The 17,413-nt window shown below is 34.0% G+C and overlaps 1 protein-coding gene across 1 annotated transcript in view; it reads right to left on the reverse strand.

Annotated features, from left to right (window-relative positions):
- Positions 1-17,413, reverse strand: part of LOC114328368 (paired box protein Pax-6-like) — a 336,662-nt gene that overhangs the window by 214,783 nt on the left and 104,466 nt on the right. The window contains exons 3-4 of the mRNA XM_050653360.1: positions 15,423-15,588; positions 11,095-11,275 (exon numbers count right to left, since the gene is read on the reverse strand). Of these exons, the coding sequence (XP_050509317.1) occupies positions 11,095-11,275; positions 15,423-15,588 (347 nt within the window). The remainder of the gene's footprint in view (positions 1-11,094; positions 11,276-15,422; positions 15,589-17,413) is intronic.

Raw genomic sequence — 17,413 nt, forward strand, 5'->3', positions numbered from 1 at the left:
TTCCTATTAACACTACATCATCAGCATACATTAGGCACCATGGAATGCTACCCTGTAGTTTCGCAGTTATCTGGTCCAAAACTAATGAGAATAAATAAGGACTAAGCACCAAGCCTTGGTGCAATCCTACTTTCACCTGAAATTTATCAGTCTCTCCCACATCTGTCCTAACACTAGTCGTTACTCCCTCATACATATCTCTCACAATCTTTACATATTCGCCAGGGACTCCTTTCTTATTGAGTGCCCAACACAGAATCTCTCGAGGAACTCTATCATATGCTTTCTCAAGATCAATGAATACCATATGAGCCTTGGTCTCTTCATTCCTGTATTTTTCTATCAGTTGCCTTACAATGAAAAATGAAAATTGCATCTGTTGTTGATCTTCCCTGCATAAAGCCAAATTGATTATCGGATATTTCGGTTTCTTCACGTATCCGTCTATCAATTACTCTCTCCTATATTTTCGTAGGAATGCGAAATAATAAACACAATAAAAATAAGAAAGTTACAATATCTGGGACACGTAATGAGGGGACCGCGATATGAAATGCTAAGACTGATAATACAGGGAAAGATAAGACGCGGAAGGAGTATAGGAAGAAGGAGAGTGTCATGGTTAAAGAATTTAAGGGACTGGTTTAGATGCAGTTCTATAGAACTCTTTAGAGCAGCGGTGGATAGAGTAAAGATAGTGATGATGATATCCAACCTCCGATTAGGAGAGGGCACTTGAAGAAGAAGAATATTTTCATGGTGTGGCTAAGTAGTTTTATAGCCCTGTAGTTTGTACATTGTTGTACCTATGTCTCCCTTGTTTTTGTAGACAGGTACTATAATATACTGCTTCTCCATTCGTCTGGCATTTGTCTGACTTCCATAATTCTATTAAATATACCTGCTAGCCAACATATTCCTGTCTCTCCCAATGTTCTCCATACTTCCCCAGGAATATCATCTGGTCCGACTGTTTTCCTTTCTTTATTTTTTGAAGCGCTTGAGCCACTTCCTCCTTTGTTATTCTGGTAACCATTGCTGTTACTGTCTCCGTTAACTCCACAGGCTGTCTGTCAAATTCTTCATTTAATAATGTTGTTCTGAAGCTATTTCCTTGTGGCATTTTTATAATAAACTATTTTTAATGGGAAATAAGCCACAATTTTACCAAAAAAAATGATTTTATTAACGTTTCGAAGCCCAAATCGGGTTTCGTTGTCATTTTCGTTGTCAGTTTCATTTAATAAACTGTCAAAATACTTTATCCATCTCTTTTTGACATCCTTTTCGTGAATTAGTGTTTTATTATTTTCATCTCGGATACATCTAATCTGATTAAAATCTCTTGCTTTCTTTGCTCTCTGTTTGGCTATTTTATATATCTTTGCTTCGCCTTTCCTGGTATCAAGTTGCTCGTATGGGTTTGAATACGCTTCTGCTTTAGCTTTTGCTACTGTTACTTTCGCTTCCTTTTTGGCGACCATACAGTTTTGAAGATCTATGTCCGATCTAGTTTCTTGCCACTTTTTATATAATTTTCCCTTCTCTTTTATTTTTCCTTGTACTTCATTTGACCACCACAAGTCTCTTTATCCTCAAACTTCTTTCCTGACGTTTTCCGAAGTATTTCAATAGCCGTCTCTCTAATAATATTGGCCATTTTTTTCCAACTTGTGTTAGGGCTTCCTTTCATGTTCCAACATATTTCTTCTACTATTCTTTCCCTGAATAGACCTTCATTCTCATCTTTTAGCATCCACCACTTGATTTTTTGTGGTCCTCTTCGATATTTTTGTTTAGTTTCGCTTTTTACTTCGATGTCTAGAACAAGGAGCTTATGTTGTTGGCTTAATGTCTCACTAACTATTACCTTGCAGTGCTTGCATTCACGGATGTCTTCTTTTCTTACCATGAAGTAGTCTACTTGGGATTGATGTTGTCCACTTTGGTAGGTAATAAGTTGAGTTTCTCTCTTTTTATAGAATGTGTTAACAATCGCCATATCCAATGCTGTTGCTAATTCAAGCATGTCATCACCAGCTTCATTTCTAGTTCCAAAGCCTAATCCCCCATGTATTGTTTCATATCCTGGCTTGACTTGGCCCACATGTGCATTGAAATCACCTCCTATTATAACTTTCTCCTCTGCTGGAATATCACTCAGTACGTCTCCTAATTGGTCATAGAAAGCTCTTCTTTCATTCTCACCCAGACCTGTTTGAGGAGCATACACACACAACATTCAATACCTCTTTATCAATTACAAATTTCACTGACATCATTCTATCACTCGTTCTTACAACTTCTACTAAGTTGTCTTTCATTTCACTATCAGCAATTATACCAACTCCATTTCTAGTGTTACTACCCATTCTGTACCTATCATTTTCCTTTATTGGCGCTCTTTACGACTTCATCCATGACTAGATTAAATAGCTAGGGATTAGTGAATCCCTCTTATTCCACTAACCTGTATCTATAGGTTTCGTAGATTCTCCATCTATTCTGACTTTTATCTTGTTGTTTTGATAGAGGTTTTCAATTATTTTTATAAAATCAATTGATAATCTCTGAATGTGTATTTACCGTTTGACTATATGTGTAGATATTATATTCGTTTAGAATTAACTTGCATCCGTTTTTATCTTTTCCATAGTTTGTTCATGCTGCATGTCAAAGACAATTTAAAAATCATCGAATATTAACTTCAATAAGAGGAGTATGTATAATTATTTATTCATTAATAAACTCTATTGTTCTTCTCATACACAAATGTTGCACTTCCAATTGTTTTAATTATAATCTATAAAATCAAATTTTATATCTAATGTATAAAATGTCCTGGTCATTATTCAGAAAAAACGATATCCTATTGGATCTCTTAAATACATTATTACATAGGGGACGGCAAAAGATATACAATGTTATGAACTGCATTATCTAAACAAACCAATACATTGTACTATAATTATGAAGAGACACCCAATACACCCTAACAATCTAGACACGTCAGACGGATTTCCGAGTCCAGCTTAGACTTCCCTAAGAACTGCTGTCTGATGGACCATATCAACGTTCCCCGGGGAGCGAAGTGACAGAACTATAATGAATAGAGATTAGTTTCGAGATAAGAGTACATACATCGAGTTGGAGACATGTATAAATAAACAGACAAAAAGTTGGGACGAGGTTTTGATGTATTTATTTGATGTAATATGGGCACATAAAGTAATCAATGTCCGAAAACGTTTGAACGTAATCATTTTGGATTTTTAAAAATTTTAAATTTTTATAAAAAAATAAACCAACTACATCAGGGAGTGTTTTAATCCACGTTAAATTTTATTTAACTAGATGGTATACATCCTACCTTCGGGAATTATCCCGTTTTATTTATATAAAAAAATTGTTGAGGGTGATTAGTGGTAAAGGAGAAAATAATTTTTACTGGATTTTATAATTCTACATCTACTTAACGATAAGGATCATCCTATTTTTCTTTAATTGCTTTGAAATAGGTCAGCTTTACTAAAAGAAACGTTTTTTCAATGGGTTGTATAAGGACCATTGAAATGTTGGTAAAAAGTGTGATTTGAGTGGTGTTGATAGACCTTGTAAATTCAGAAAAGATTTGTGCACAAATCGCACAGTAGAAATTTCTGAGTTTTTTTACAACTAGAATTTCAATATGCTACAATATTTTGGTGATGATTAAGGTGATGATGATGACGATGATGACATCAAGCTATAGGTATAAACAAAGGACCCCGCAACACTCCTTATGTAAAAGTGGTCCCGGTCAAATTTAACGAAAGTTTGGTCAATGATACTTCTCGATGTTGTAGATTAAAAAAGTCCATGGGACCTGGGTCTGAATAACTACTATTCTCGAGCTACAAGCCTTCTGAAGTTATTGGATTCGAGTGCTTGGTTTACGTTAAGAGGCTACAGTAGGTAGCGATCAACAGGTAGCAACAAACGCGTTCCAAGGTTGTGGCTCTAATTTTGAATATTTTGTCGAGATATTTGGCACACATATTCGTAATTTAATAAAGAATGGTGGTACAGAGCCCAATTTCAGAAATGTGTTAGTACGTGGAAATTACTCTATAACTAAATAAAATATTGAAAAAAGGAGCCTGTACCGCCATTAAGAAGAAAAAAAAATAAACTTTCTTCAAATAAACTTTTTTATCCCATGCCTAGATTTTGTGTAATCTTGGAACTACTAAAATTTTTTATTTCTAACAAGAAATCGAACATATTATAAATAAATAACTAATTAGGCAACATAGAGAAATTATCAGTAGTAATTGCACAAGAGCTCTGAAATTATTGAATTTTTCCCGAGTGACACTTTAACAGTTTTAATTTCACGAGCCGAAGGCGAGTGAAATTATGTCAAAGTGTCACGTGTCACGAGAGCAAAAATTCTATATTAATTTCAGAGCTCGAGTGCAATTTGTTGCGATTATTTCATGAATAAAACTGTTCAAAACCAAAATTTTATTGTAAATTATTTATGTAAGTACAAATTAGTACCATTAAACACACAGTTTTTATAAATATTTGACGATTGAAAGTCATCACTTTTATAATTTTTAAAACATTAATTGTCATTAATGTCACTGAATGTATTTTTTCGTAGCAACGAAGGGCATCTGACGTAATATACTTAACGACGGGAGATTATCAAAAATTATCGATTTAATTCAGATTTCTGTAGCTTTCTATTGGTCAGAATCTCCTATGAATGAAATAATCAGTAGTAATTGCACAAGAGCTCTGAAATTCTATATTAATTTCAGAGGTCGAGTGCAATTTGTTACGATTATTTCATGAATAAAACTGTTCAAAACCAAAATTTTATTGTAATTTATTTATGTAAGTACCATTAAACACACAGTTTTTATAAATATTTACGATTGAAAGTCATCACTTTTATAATTTTTAAAACATTAATTGTCATTAATGTCACTGAATGTATTTTTTCGTAGTAACGAAGGGCATCTGACGTAATATACTTAACGACGGGAGATTATCAAAAATTATAGATTTAATTCAGATTTCTGTAGCTTTCTATTGGTCAGAATCTCCTATGAATGAAATAATCACTGTCATTTTAACAAACCTGCGTCAGATTTTCTCTAATCTGTCTGTCATCTTTATCGATATCTGTTCAGTGCAGTAGTGTGTTAATTTAAGAATTCGTTATTGTTGTTTCATAGTAAATTAGTGTTTATTGATAGTTAATTTATTATATATTTGTTGTTGTATAAGTTGTTGGCCTCTTTGAAAGAATATATTGTTGTTAATTGTGAGTTTTAGTTATATGTAGGTAGGCAAGTATATTTTACGTAAAAATATTTCGAATTCTAATGCGAGTATATAAAGTTTTAGGAGGATTGTTTATTCTAAAAATATTATCAATAGGTTAACAAAATGGAAAAAGTAAATCAAACGAAAAATAAAGTGAAACCTTTCAAGAAAAAGTCCATTAAAAACCGTGCCAAAATTATGCGAAAATCGAAATTTGTTTCGCTTCACAACAAAAAATGATTATTTATTATTGTTTTATTATTAGATATTTCATGCAAATACCTTTCTAAATACCTATCTTAACATAAAATTTTCACCCATTTTGGTTTATTTTTATAAATATCTATTTATTTATAATAAAATCGTTTTCTATTACTTCCATTTAGCGCGACTCTGATATTGTCAAAATATTAATCTTAGATAATGTCAAAGATTACCACTGTTGCCAAAGTTTGTGATACTATCTCCCGAAGTTATATTTTGTTGCTACCTGTTGATCGCTACTGTTTACTCTTAAGTGCACTAATTCACGGTCAAATGTCCGAAAATATTTGTTATTGGAAGAAAGGAGACTTATTTTCTTCATGCATACTTGCGTCTTGTCTTCTATATAAATTCGTGGTCAAAAATAGATGCATCGTATTTTAGTCCTCAGGATACCTCCGAAAATTCCTCACAAAACTAAAAAAGTGCGATATAAAATGTGCTACTTGAGAATTATCATGTTTTCATGAATGCTTCACAGTTATGCTATGCAATACCAGAAAAGCTGAAGTTCCGTCTCATTTTTAGAATACTACTGGACACCCTGGACAGTGGCGGATCTAGGGGGAATGGGGGAATTCCCTCCGTAACACGGTCCAGAACTAAAGAAAAAGTTGTCGGAACATAAAAAATACATTAGCTGACATGAAACTTGTCCCGCATATCAGATATAAGACAAGTAGAGAACTGATCTCAATACAAAAAAACAAAGTACCTGGTAGTCAGTAAACGCTAAATATGAATTACAACTGTCTATGGAAAAATCGGGTTTAAGTCAACTTCGACTATCTGTACGTTAAGATTTTGCTGATTTTGGTTAGATGCATCATATGTCGTGTTAACTAAGGACCCATCAGGATACTTAACATTGGGTTGATGTCTTGCAAAGACTAAAAACCATAACACATTGGTTATATGAGCACAAGTAGGTACCCGCAGTTCTCGCACTAGATAGACAGGTACATGCTAATCGTTTCTTTTGCAAGCTCATCTTCATCAACCGTATAGGAAATGAATATTTGGTGTTTTATAGCTTGCCGAAACCTAGACAATATTCAAACTCTTAAGAATCCCGGCTCATCTATATTCTCATGAATTTGAAACTCTTCGTCGTTGTCTCCAACTATTTTATCTTGTATGTAAGACGGTACCAGTTTAATTTGATATATCTGAATCGTAAGGTCTTTTAGGTATTCTAAGTCGAAAACAGGAAAGTTCGCAAAATCATGATTATGAAGCCTTCACCATTGATCATTTCTTCTAATCAGATTATCAGTCTCAGCTTTAGCTTGTACAGCATTGGGAATTAATAACCTCTGTAATAATTGTTGAGAATCTTCAGCTGTAGCACCTTCCATTGTACAATATTTTGTATTAAAAAGTTCATCATCACTGCATGGCTCTAGAACCCCCGGTGAACCTCGGCCTGTCCAAGAATCAGCTTCCATTCTTTCCTATTTTTCGCCTTGGTTTTCCAATTTCGTACTCTTAACACCCGTAACTCGTCTTCCACCTGGTCCTTAATTCGGACTCTGGGCCTACGTCTTTTCCTCACACCATCCGGTCTTTGGTTTTAAATGTGTTTTGACGGCTCCATCTCGTTCATTCTCGTCAAATTAAGAACAATTTTTTTTTAATTCTGGAGCATGTTTCGGGTGGAATTACCCTATTCCCCCCTCGATCCGCCACTGTTCAGTAGTATTCTAAAGATAAGGCGGAACTGCAGCTTTGCTGGTATTGCATAACTGTGAAGCAATTATGAAAACATGATAATTCTTATATCGCTCTAGTAGCACAATTTATATCGCACTTCTTTAGTTTTCTGAGGACTTTTTGGAGGTTTTCGGAAGACTAAAATACATTGCCTCTATTTCTGACCACGAATTCATATATACAACACGCAAGTATGCATGAAGAAAATGAGTCGTTCTCTTCCAGTAATAAATATTTTTGGGCATTCACCGTGAATTAGTGCACTTAACGTAAACTGAGCACTCGAATCCAATAAATTCAGAAGGCTGTAGCTCGAGAATAGTAGTTATTCAGACCCAAGTCCCATGAACTTTTTAAATCTACACATCGAGAAGTATGATTGACCAAACTTATGTTAAATTTGACCAGGACCACTTTTCCAAAAGGAGTGTTGTAGGGTCCTTTGTTTAGCTTTTTTTCACCAGAATTTATTATTTTTTATTTTTATCGTAGGTATATCTTTAGTTTTGTAAGAATTTTCGTAATGAGAAATCGGATATAACACCTACTCATCGATTTACTCTAATTTATGCTTTTAACACAATTTGCCCAGATTTCTTTAGATGTCCTCAATAAAAATAGTTGCCAATTTGAGTTTAGGTCAAGGTTATAACAATCGTTGAATCGGGGAGGATTCAGACACCCAAGTGCATCGGCTCCCGTTTTTCTTGTGAAACAGGCGGCAAATCTATGCACCCTCTACGCACTCTTTACGGTTTGCTGCCTTCCACCCCTCGTGTATTCACATTACACAGCATAATTCCACACCACCGACTCGCTCTCCGTCTCTCTTGTGCTTCTCTCGGCGTCTATTTGTTTTCTGATCTTAGATGGAAAATTATCTTTATTTCTTTTACATTGTCTCTATATGTGATTCGCAGCGGATGTGACTACGGAAAATAAAAAAAAAACTGACGACGACGTTGCCTTGGAGGCCGGAGGGATAAGCCGGAAAAAATTGTCGTTGGTCTCTTAACATGTAAGCGAAAAGAATTCTCAGGTATAATAATATGTCACTTATTTATTATATGAACCACATGTTCTGTATAGGTAACAGAAAAGTTAATCTAAAATAATTATATTTTGTCAATCACGCATGATACAGAACGTAAGTTTGTAGACAAAATTTCCTCTGACTTTCATAGTCACATTTACTCACGGTTTTTGCTCCAAATTTTAAAGAACTACTTGAATTGACATGAAATTTGGCACACACATAGCTAATATGTCAAAGAAAAAAAAATGATATTGTGCCGATGTGTGCTTTTTGCCCTGGGGGTGAGTTTCACCCCTTTTAGGGGGTGAAAGCAATATACGTTAAAATGTATATAATATGTTACAGTTCAAGTTGATTATCCAGTTGGAGTTGACTTTTCCTAGTTCGAGTCGACTCAAACGTCTAGTTTTAGTAAAAGTTGATTATAAATATAAAATGAAGATTTTTATTCAACATTTACTAGTAAAAGTAGACTCCAACTAGTTAAAGTATCCAATGCCATTTAGTAAAAGTTGATTCACACAAACAACCGATTCTAGAAATTAAATGTTACTGTATATTATGTTCAAATCGTGATATTTATAGTCCAGGCTGTATAGTCGCCCCCGTTAGGTAAATTATTCCAGTTCGATTTTTTTGTACAAACTTACTCAAAAAGATGTCCTTATAACGAATCCACAGGGTGTCAGGTGGTACCGTAATCGAAAAATTGTTTAAACATTTTTTTTAAACAAATTCACAAAAAAATTCACTTCGGACATTTTTTTTACATCAATAATTTGGGTCATTCGGAGCAAAAGAGGTCTTTTGTGATTTTTCTGTAAAATTTATTGTTCTCGAGTTATACGCGATTTTTTTTTTTTAGCTAATGCCTCGACAACTAATGGCCATTGGCATGGTAGGTACGGTAATTTTGAACAGTTAGGTACCTCGTGTCATGTCTAGTGTGTGTGTTGAGTAAGTGTCTTGTTACTTTGCAAAGTCGACGTCATTGTCTTTGCAAAGAGACGCTAATTGTATCCGAACGTCTGCGGTCCCTCCGGTGAGTACCGATCCCACAAGGACAGAAACTATATTCATTTATTAATTTATAATAAATGAAAAATTCCTGACCCTGGTGAGATTCGAACCCACAACCTTTCGGATTTTTTCGATCCAAAGGCAGGCGCTCTACCACTGAGCCACGGAGGGGGTGATTTAAAATTTGAAAAATGCGAAAATGACCATTTTCAAGGCTTAATAACTCAGTTAAAAATTATTATTATGAAAGTCAAAAAGTCACCAAATCAAATTTTAACGACCCCCCTACAAGGTACTGAAGAAATATTTGTCATTATTGTATAACTAAGCTGTTATTTTTAATTATTAACAATGAGCGCTAGGAGCGTATTGAGGCGGCTGTCAATGTGAGTGTGAGTGAGATGCACCATTGGACGGTCGGAATGGAGGATCTTACTCGCACTCACATTGACGGCCGCCTCTATACGCTTTTAGCGCTCATTGTTGATAATTAAAAATAACAGCTTAGTAATAAAATAATGACAAAAATTTCTTCAGGATCTTGTAGGGGGGGGGGCTTTAAACTTTGATTAGGTGACTTTATGACTTTCATAATATGTAATAGTTTTTCATCGAGTTATTAAGCCTTAAAAATGGTCATTTCGCATTTTCAACAAATTTTTAAATCGTTTATAACTCGAAAACTATCAATTTTAGAGAAAAATCACAAGAGACCTTTTTTGCTCCGAATGACCAAAATAATCTAAAAAAAATTGTCCGGAGTGAAATACTTAGTTATTTATAGTATTAACAGTTCGTGAAATATGCTTTTTGCGCACGCACGCGATGTTTAGAGCACGAGCGGGCCGAGTGCTATACATCGCCTAAGTGCGCAAAAAGTACTTCACGCAGAGTTTCATACAATATTTTATCTACCAAAAAACAAATAAAAAACTGCAACTCTTCGTCACTGGAATACATTCCTATTTTACAATTTTTTAGAACTTTGACATTTAAAAATTCAAACTTCTGTCAAACCACAAAACTGTTAAAACTTTTTTGTAATTTATTGTTCACATGTCATCACCATGACAAGGCGAAAGTTAAAGATATTTGATTATATGAAAGTGTTCTAAAAAACAGTGCGAAAAAGTAAATCCCATTTAAAATATATTATTACTTCAGGCACACTTTAAACCCTTCATGTACTGCTATCTATATTTACAATTTTCACACAATAAAAAGTTATACATAATATAAGGTAGGGTAGATAAGAATTATTTTTGTGAATTTGGTTAACAAAAATTGGTTAAACAATTTTTCGACCGCGGTACCGCCTGTCACTGTGTATTTGTTATAAGGATGTATTTGTTTGAGTAAGTTTGTGCAAAAAAATCGAATCAGAATAATTGACCTAACGGGGGCGACGTTACAGCCTGGACTAATAAGTAGTTAAAACGGTCAAAACAAAGAGACGCACACTCATCAAAAATGCACGTGAGATTATACTCGATACTCGTATAAATTTTATAATCTACTTTTACTAACAAGAGTTAGGAAGAGTCAACTTCAACTAGTAAACGTTGATTTAAATTTTTCAAATCAACTTTTACTGCTCGTTTCAGTTGGAGTTGACTCGAACTAGGAAAAGTCAACTCTAACTTAAAATCAACTTGAACTGTAACATATATAATAGAATAGAAAATATTGAGTTAAATTGTACCTTTTGAACATTTCAAATAAACAGTGAAATAAATACTTACGCTTGGTATATTGTCGTTTGTACAGACACCCTCTTGCAATAACCTATCTCTAATTTCCCAGGCAAATATGGAAGGACACTCTCTTTTGTATGAAGATATTTTAGACACCACTTCAGCGGTGGCAACTCTAGGTTTTGAACCTCCGATTGCACGTGGACGAATTGATCCTGTCTCATAATACCTACAAAAACAATAACCAAATTTTATCAAACTGTTTCTAACTAATTTGCATAAAAAACAATTAAGAAGATTGTATCAATACCCTTATCAATACCTGTCTGTAAGTACATTCATCAGCGCGAAAACTCTTGGGGTCGCTCTATTCCCGTTCTAAAATGCTACATACGACCAATAATAATTTACGGTCACTTAAAGTAGGATCGCTAAACTGTATTGATGTGTTAGAAATGTGTATGTAGTCTTAGAAGGTTGCTTAAAATACCATGGGTCGAATATATATTACAAATACAAATGAAGAAGTCCTAAAAGCAGTTATTGCTCAAAGGGAGCTTCTAAACATCGTTAAATGGCGAAAGGTCTCATACGTGGTCCATATTTTAAAAGACGACAAAGATAATCTTTTAGAAATCATTGTAATGGACAACTAGGAGATCACCAGGTCGCAAACTATACTCATGGTTCAGAGACATAAGAAACTGGTACGACATACCTATCTGTTATCAGTACAGTAATAAGAAGAGCAGAAAGAGGATCCCTATGCATAATCCAACCAATAGAAGAAGTATCAGTACCACAATTAAGTCATCACAATAAGTTTCTTTCTAAATATACATAATAGCAATGATCAGAAAACATACTCAATGAATAATCTTCTAGAAATAAGAGTACCAGGCCCTCCCCATGTCTTAGTCCTGTCCCAGTTTTCTTATTGGTAGTTTTAGGATCTTTTCTGGTTCAAACCTCAGGTGACCAGTGAATTCCTGTCTTACATCACTTAGCACATTGCAATGTCATAGTATGTGTATGACAGTCTCTTCTTTCATTTCACACTTTCTGCATCATGGTTTATTCACCTTACCTAGTTTGTATAGGTGATTTCTTAAACGGCAATACTCAGTCACCATTTCAGTAACCGCTGTCATCTCTCGTTTATTGAGGTTCATTAAATTGTTCGAGAGTTTTTTATCAATATTCTTGATTATTTTTTTAGTCTGGATTTGCTCCTGAATGGCTCTTAATTTCTTTTGATGCTCCCTTATCAGACATTTCTGAACTTCGTTTTTCGTAGAATCTTTAATGATGCCTTAGAAAGGTTCTGAGCCTTCAAAAGTTTCTCTCGAGCCTTGTTTTGCCAACATATCTGCTCGTTCGTTCCCATGCACCCCTTTATGACCCGCACCCACATTAGACACTTTATTGTCTTTTGCCAGGTTGTTGAGGAGACCTTTGCTGTTCCTCACCAATTTTGATTTTGTGAGTGGGTTCATTACTACCAGAATAGCCACTTGGCTATCTATGTAAATGACATTAAATTGCTTACTGCATCTTTGGTTGCACCGTGAAATGTTTTTGAGGATTCGAGGAATCCACAACAGCTTGTAGAATATCATTCAAGTATTTGCTGAAATTGCTTGTCTGTCCTATGATCTCTGATCCTATTCCAACTGCACGTTTTGATTCACCAGTGAAATACATTTGATTTTTGTTAATATGTATATGACATTACTGATTTCCCGTAAGATTGGGTTAATTTTTTCAGTAAATATAAGTACCTACTGCAGTTAATAAATCTGAGTTTTATCTGAACGATGAGTTGCCTAGTGGCAGTAACAACTTTTGAGATTTATTAAGCGTGGAGTAGTATTATTAACGGTTTATTTATATTTTTAGTTAAATTTTTAGTTCATTTTTCTTTTACTTATTCATAGATAGTTTGTTTGTATATTCAGAATATTCTCATCAACCATTCTCTTATATTGTTTAATATCCAGATTTTATTATATTTAAAGATACTGGTCTGTCTATAAATACCTACGTAAACATCTCAAGACGACGGTTCCATGACATCTCGTAACGGCGACAGTTCGTAACTATACAAATTCGTAACGGACAATTCGTAACCTCCAAATTGAATTATTCTGTTTATTGTTGTTAACGTGGAAACTAACTGTTATTACAGTTATAACAGAAATTATGTTTATCAATTTAACGAATCAGTATCAGGATAAACATTTTTAAGGCATTTCATATTTCGTGTTTCAGAATATAATAAAAGTAGTTAAACCAAGTATAGGCCAGGGTAATAAGACAAAAATATACCCTGTTCGTGACACTATAAAATATCGTCAATTTTTCTTTATAAACTTTTTGAATAACTTTTTCCAAAAAATTAACTTTTTTAGCCTGTTTTAAGTGCACAACTACCAAGTAATAATATCTATATCATAATTGATAAAAAATTGTAATAAATATGTATAATTTCTTATATAACAAAATAAAAAGTGTATAAGGAAGGATTTACGATACTTTTGCATAATTATTTATTACTAATAAATGCATTTTTTATTCACTTTTTTGTTGAAAATATAGCTCACGCTCCTTCATTTAACACCTGTGGAATGGTTCTAACGTCATTTTCTTCTGACTTATGTTATTGCAAAAAAATGCTCTCTGGGATAACCAATTTGAATAAAATTTAAACAATTGAATGAATCGCTTTGAAATTTTTATCACATATTAAGCACTAAATAACCCTTATTTGACAAAAGTTTGAAAGCTGTACACTAACTTTTACAACAGTTATTGTGAAAATAATTTTTTTGCAATTCCGACCTTTTTTCGCAATTATATTAACAATAAATGAGTATATCAAACTTTGTGATGCGTCATTTTAAAGCATTTTCCATTATCTCGAAGATATTTGTACTAAAAAACCATAAGTTTCCCTGTTTTTCATTAATTAAGAAAAAAGTGAAAAATGCCGTTTTTTTTCCCACTTAATTGTTTATAAATAAAAATGGTCGCCAGATCCTACGCAGGAAATAGTTACAATTTGCTCTGATAGGTATTACCTGTCGAAAAACGCTTCCAGTACCCTGGCTGTTTAAGTGTCATGGAAAAAACCTTATTACCCTGGACTAGTATTATTAAAGTATTACAATCCATCCCTCTTATCAACTATAACTTGAATGCCCCAAAGCTATTACCAATCACAAGGTTTATTATAATAACAGGTAATTATAATCTTTCCTTTACAAAATGTTTATTTAAAGAGTTTGGAATGTCTAAAGACAAAGACGGTTGTCAGATTAAAGATTTCAGGAATTAAGTACTTCATTGTTCCTTTGTCTAGGTACCTATATGCAAATTTAAGGAACAATAAGAGTGATAAAATTTTAAAAATAATTTTAAAAGTTTCTCTGTATTTAAATATATTTGTTTGTGTTTAGGTAAAGACTTTTAATATATATTCTGAAACACGAAATATAAAATGTGTTAAACATGTTTATCCGTACTGATTCATTAAATTGATAAACATAATTTCAATTATAACTGTAATAACAGTTAGTTTCCACGTTAACAAAAATAAACATAATAATTCAATTTGGACGTTACGAATTGTCCGTTACGAATTTGTATAGTTACGAACTGTCGCCGTTACGAACTGTCGCTGTTACGAATTGTCCGTTACCAACTGTCCGGTTACGAACTGTCGCGTTACGAGGTGTCTGGTCACGCAAGACGTCACAATAAAGCCGGAATCTCACCGACCATGGCGCGGCGCTCTTCGCCAGTTCACGTCGGCATATACCAATAGAAAATATATAATAGTGAAAGGAAAAGAGAGCACGGTCGGAGCGCCACGTTACTGTGACATTAATAAATATTTACTTTTTGATAAATGCGCTCGGACGGGATCGATGATACGCCACCTGTGTTGGCGGTAGAAATTTTAGTAAGTTGGTTAATTCATACAATGATAAAAATTCCAACACAACGTCGTTAGACCACTTCATTTCATACTAACATTACCACGGCACTGAACGTACCGGCCCCTAGCTGCGTCGGAAGAGTTGGAGGGGTAAGTACCTACTGTGTATCAGCTTCTGATTTCCTTTGAACCGTGTTGATTTACCGACAAATGATGGGACAGCCCGCGCCGATCATAAATCGAGAGTTCTGTCCTAGCCCACTGATCGTGAACCATCAATTTTGAGGGGAGGAAGTTATTTGACGTTGCGTTGATTGCCGTCTTTAGTTTTTAACGTTTTCTAATATGTTCTATTTTTTTTTCACCAACTCTAAACTGGTGAAGAGCGCCGAGCCAGGTTTCTTGAGATCCCGGCTTTATACAGTAAGTTACCTACCTGCCAAGTATTTTTGAAACACATCCATTAGAGACTTGAAGAATTCTTGAAATATCACAGGGTCTTGCTCCAGAATGCGCCAGCTCGACGATCTTCTGCCTAGTGGAATCGGGCAAGGGACGCCCGCTGACGAACACCCCCCCTAGCTGGTTGACACCGCTATGCCCTGTCCACAGTCATACTATTATTAGAATTTTTATGTTCTTTATTCAAATGTAACATATGGCGTCCATGTTTTCGTTTAAATAAAATCGATATTTTATGTAGTCAGTAAGATTCAGCAATTTTAAAATAAACAAAAAAGACAAACTTATTTGAAAGTTATTTTGTGAAACATCTAATGCGGAGGGATAGACTGCTTGCTGTCTTGATTCCTTCAATGACGTCTTGAACACTTGATCTTTGCCTGTTTTTTTTTTGGTCTGTTATAATATGGTTTCCAAGGCTTACGACCAGCATTGCACGCTCCACGACTCGTTATGTAACTCTGAGTTTATCTGAGGATCTTTACGTCAGAGATTTGTACGGGTAAAATAGATTGATTATTAGACAAGGCGAAAACGGCGGGTTCGTTGGGAAAATATTCCCATGAGATTTTTTTGCATAATTACATTCGTGAGACATCCCAGAATAAGATTCAAGAAGTCGTCCACATGAAAAGTGGGCCAAATTTTTTTTAACAATTTTTTTTAATCAAATTGCAAAAATCAATATTTTTGGCCCGGACAATTTTTTTGTAGGTTTTTTGGACCATTCTGGATAAAAAAGGTCTCTTATAATTTTTCTCTAAAGTTGATCGTTTTCCAGTTTAAGCAATTTAAAATTGAAAAAAACGAAAAATGGCGATTTTCAAGGCTTAATAACTCAGTTATTATTATAAAAGTCAGAAAGTGACCAAATCAAAGTTTAATGCCCCCCTACAAGATCCTGAAAAAATTTTTGTCATTATTTTATTACTAAGCTGTTATTTTTAAGTAATAATATTGAGCGCCATGCACGTGGTAGCCGGCCGTAAATGCTGAGTGCGAGAGAGATGCCACTCCGGCAGTCCAATTGTGCATCTTACTTGCACTCACATTTACGGCCGCCTACCACGTGCATGGCGCTCATTATTATTACTTAAAAATAACAGCTTAGTAATAAAATAATGACAAAAATTTCTTCAGGATCTTGTAGGCGGGGCCAGTGGCGTGCTGGCCATATAAATGAATCGGTGCAATCACCGAGAGGCTGCGGCCTCTTGAGGCCGGTCAAATAGGTTTTCACAAAAATTTTTAGATGTAACAAAAAAATATTTTTTTAATTTCTAATCGGATGTTAATTTTGCTAATAATATGAATAAAACGTTTAAAAAAATCAATTTTTTTTAATTGTGAAATACAGTTTAAGTAAATGAGTAGAACTCTATAGTCTATATACATAAATAGATTGCTACAGATATTATTTATTTTCATACATACAAGTATATTTATGGTTTTATATTTTCCAATTTCCTTCAAACATGTATGGACTCTGCAGAATTAAAAAATGGAAAAACATCTTGCTCATTTTTGACCGAATTATTGAAAGTATCTAAAACGATTTGATCAAGACAAATCAAATCGTTTTATGATGATATAAGCACTCTACATCCTAGAAATTTTGAAACAATAAAAAAAATGGTATACCTTTGATGGCATTTAAATCATTTACTGAAAAATTAAGAAAGTTTTATCCTACCATATCTGCGACTGCAATTACAGAAGAACTCATGGATTTTGCTGATAAATGGATTGTATTAAAAATAGGATTTTGCAAAATACTGAGATTATAGAAGATGGAGTTAATGCATATGTTCAGCCTACAGAAAGTATGAAGTAAGCTTATCCAAATTTAAATAGTATAATATAAAGCATTTATTAACTCTTTAGTGACACAAGTATCTTGCGAAAAAAGATTTTCAACATTGAAATACATAAAAAGTCGGATAAGAAGTACTTTAACACAAGATC

The sequence above is a fragment of the Diabrotica virgifera genome, chromosome 6, assembly GCF_917563875.1.
Source record: "Diabrotica virgifera virgifera chromosome 6, PGI_DIABVI_V3a".
NCBI classification, from domain to species: Eukaryota; Metazoa; Arthropoda; class Insecta; order Coleoptera; family Chrysomelidae; genus Diabrotica; species Diabrotica virgifera.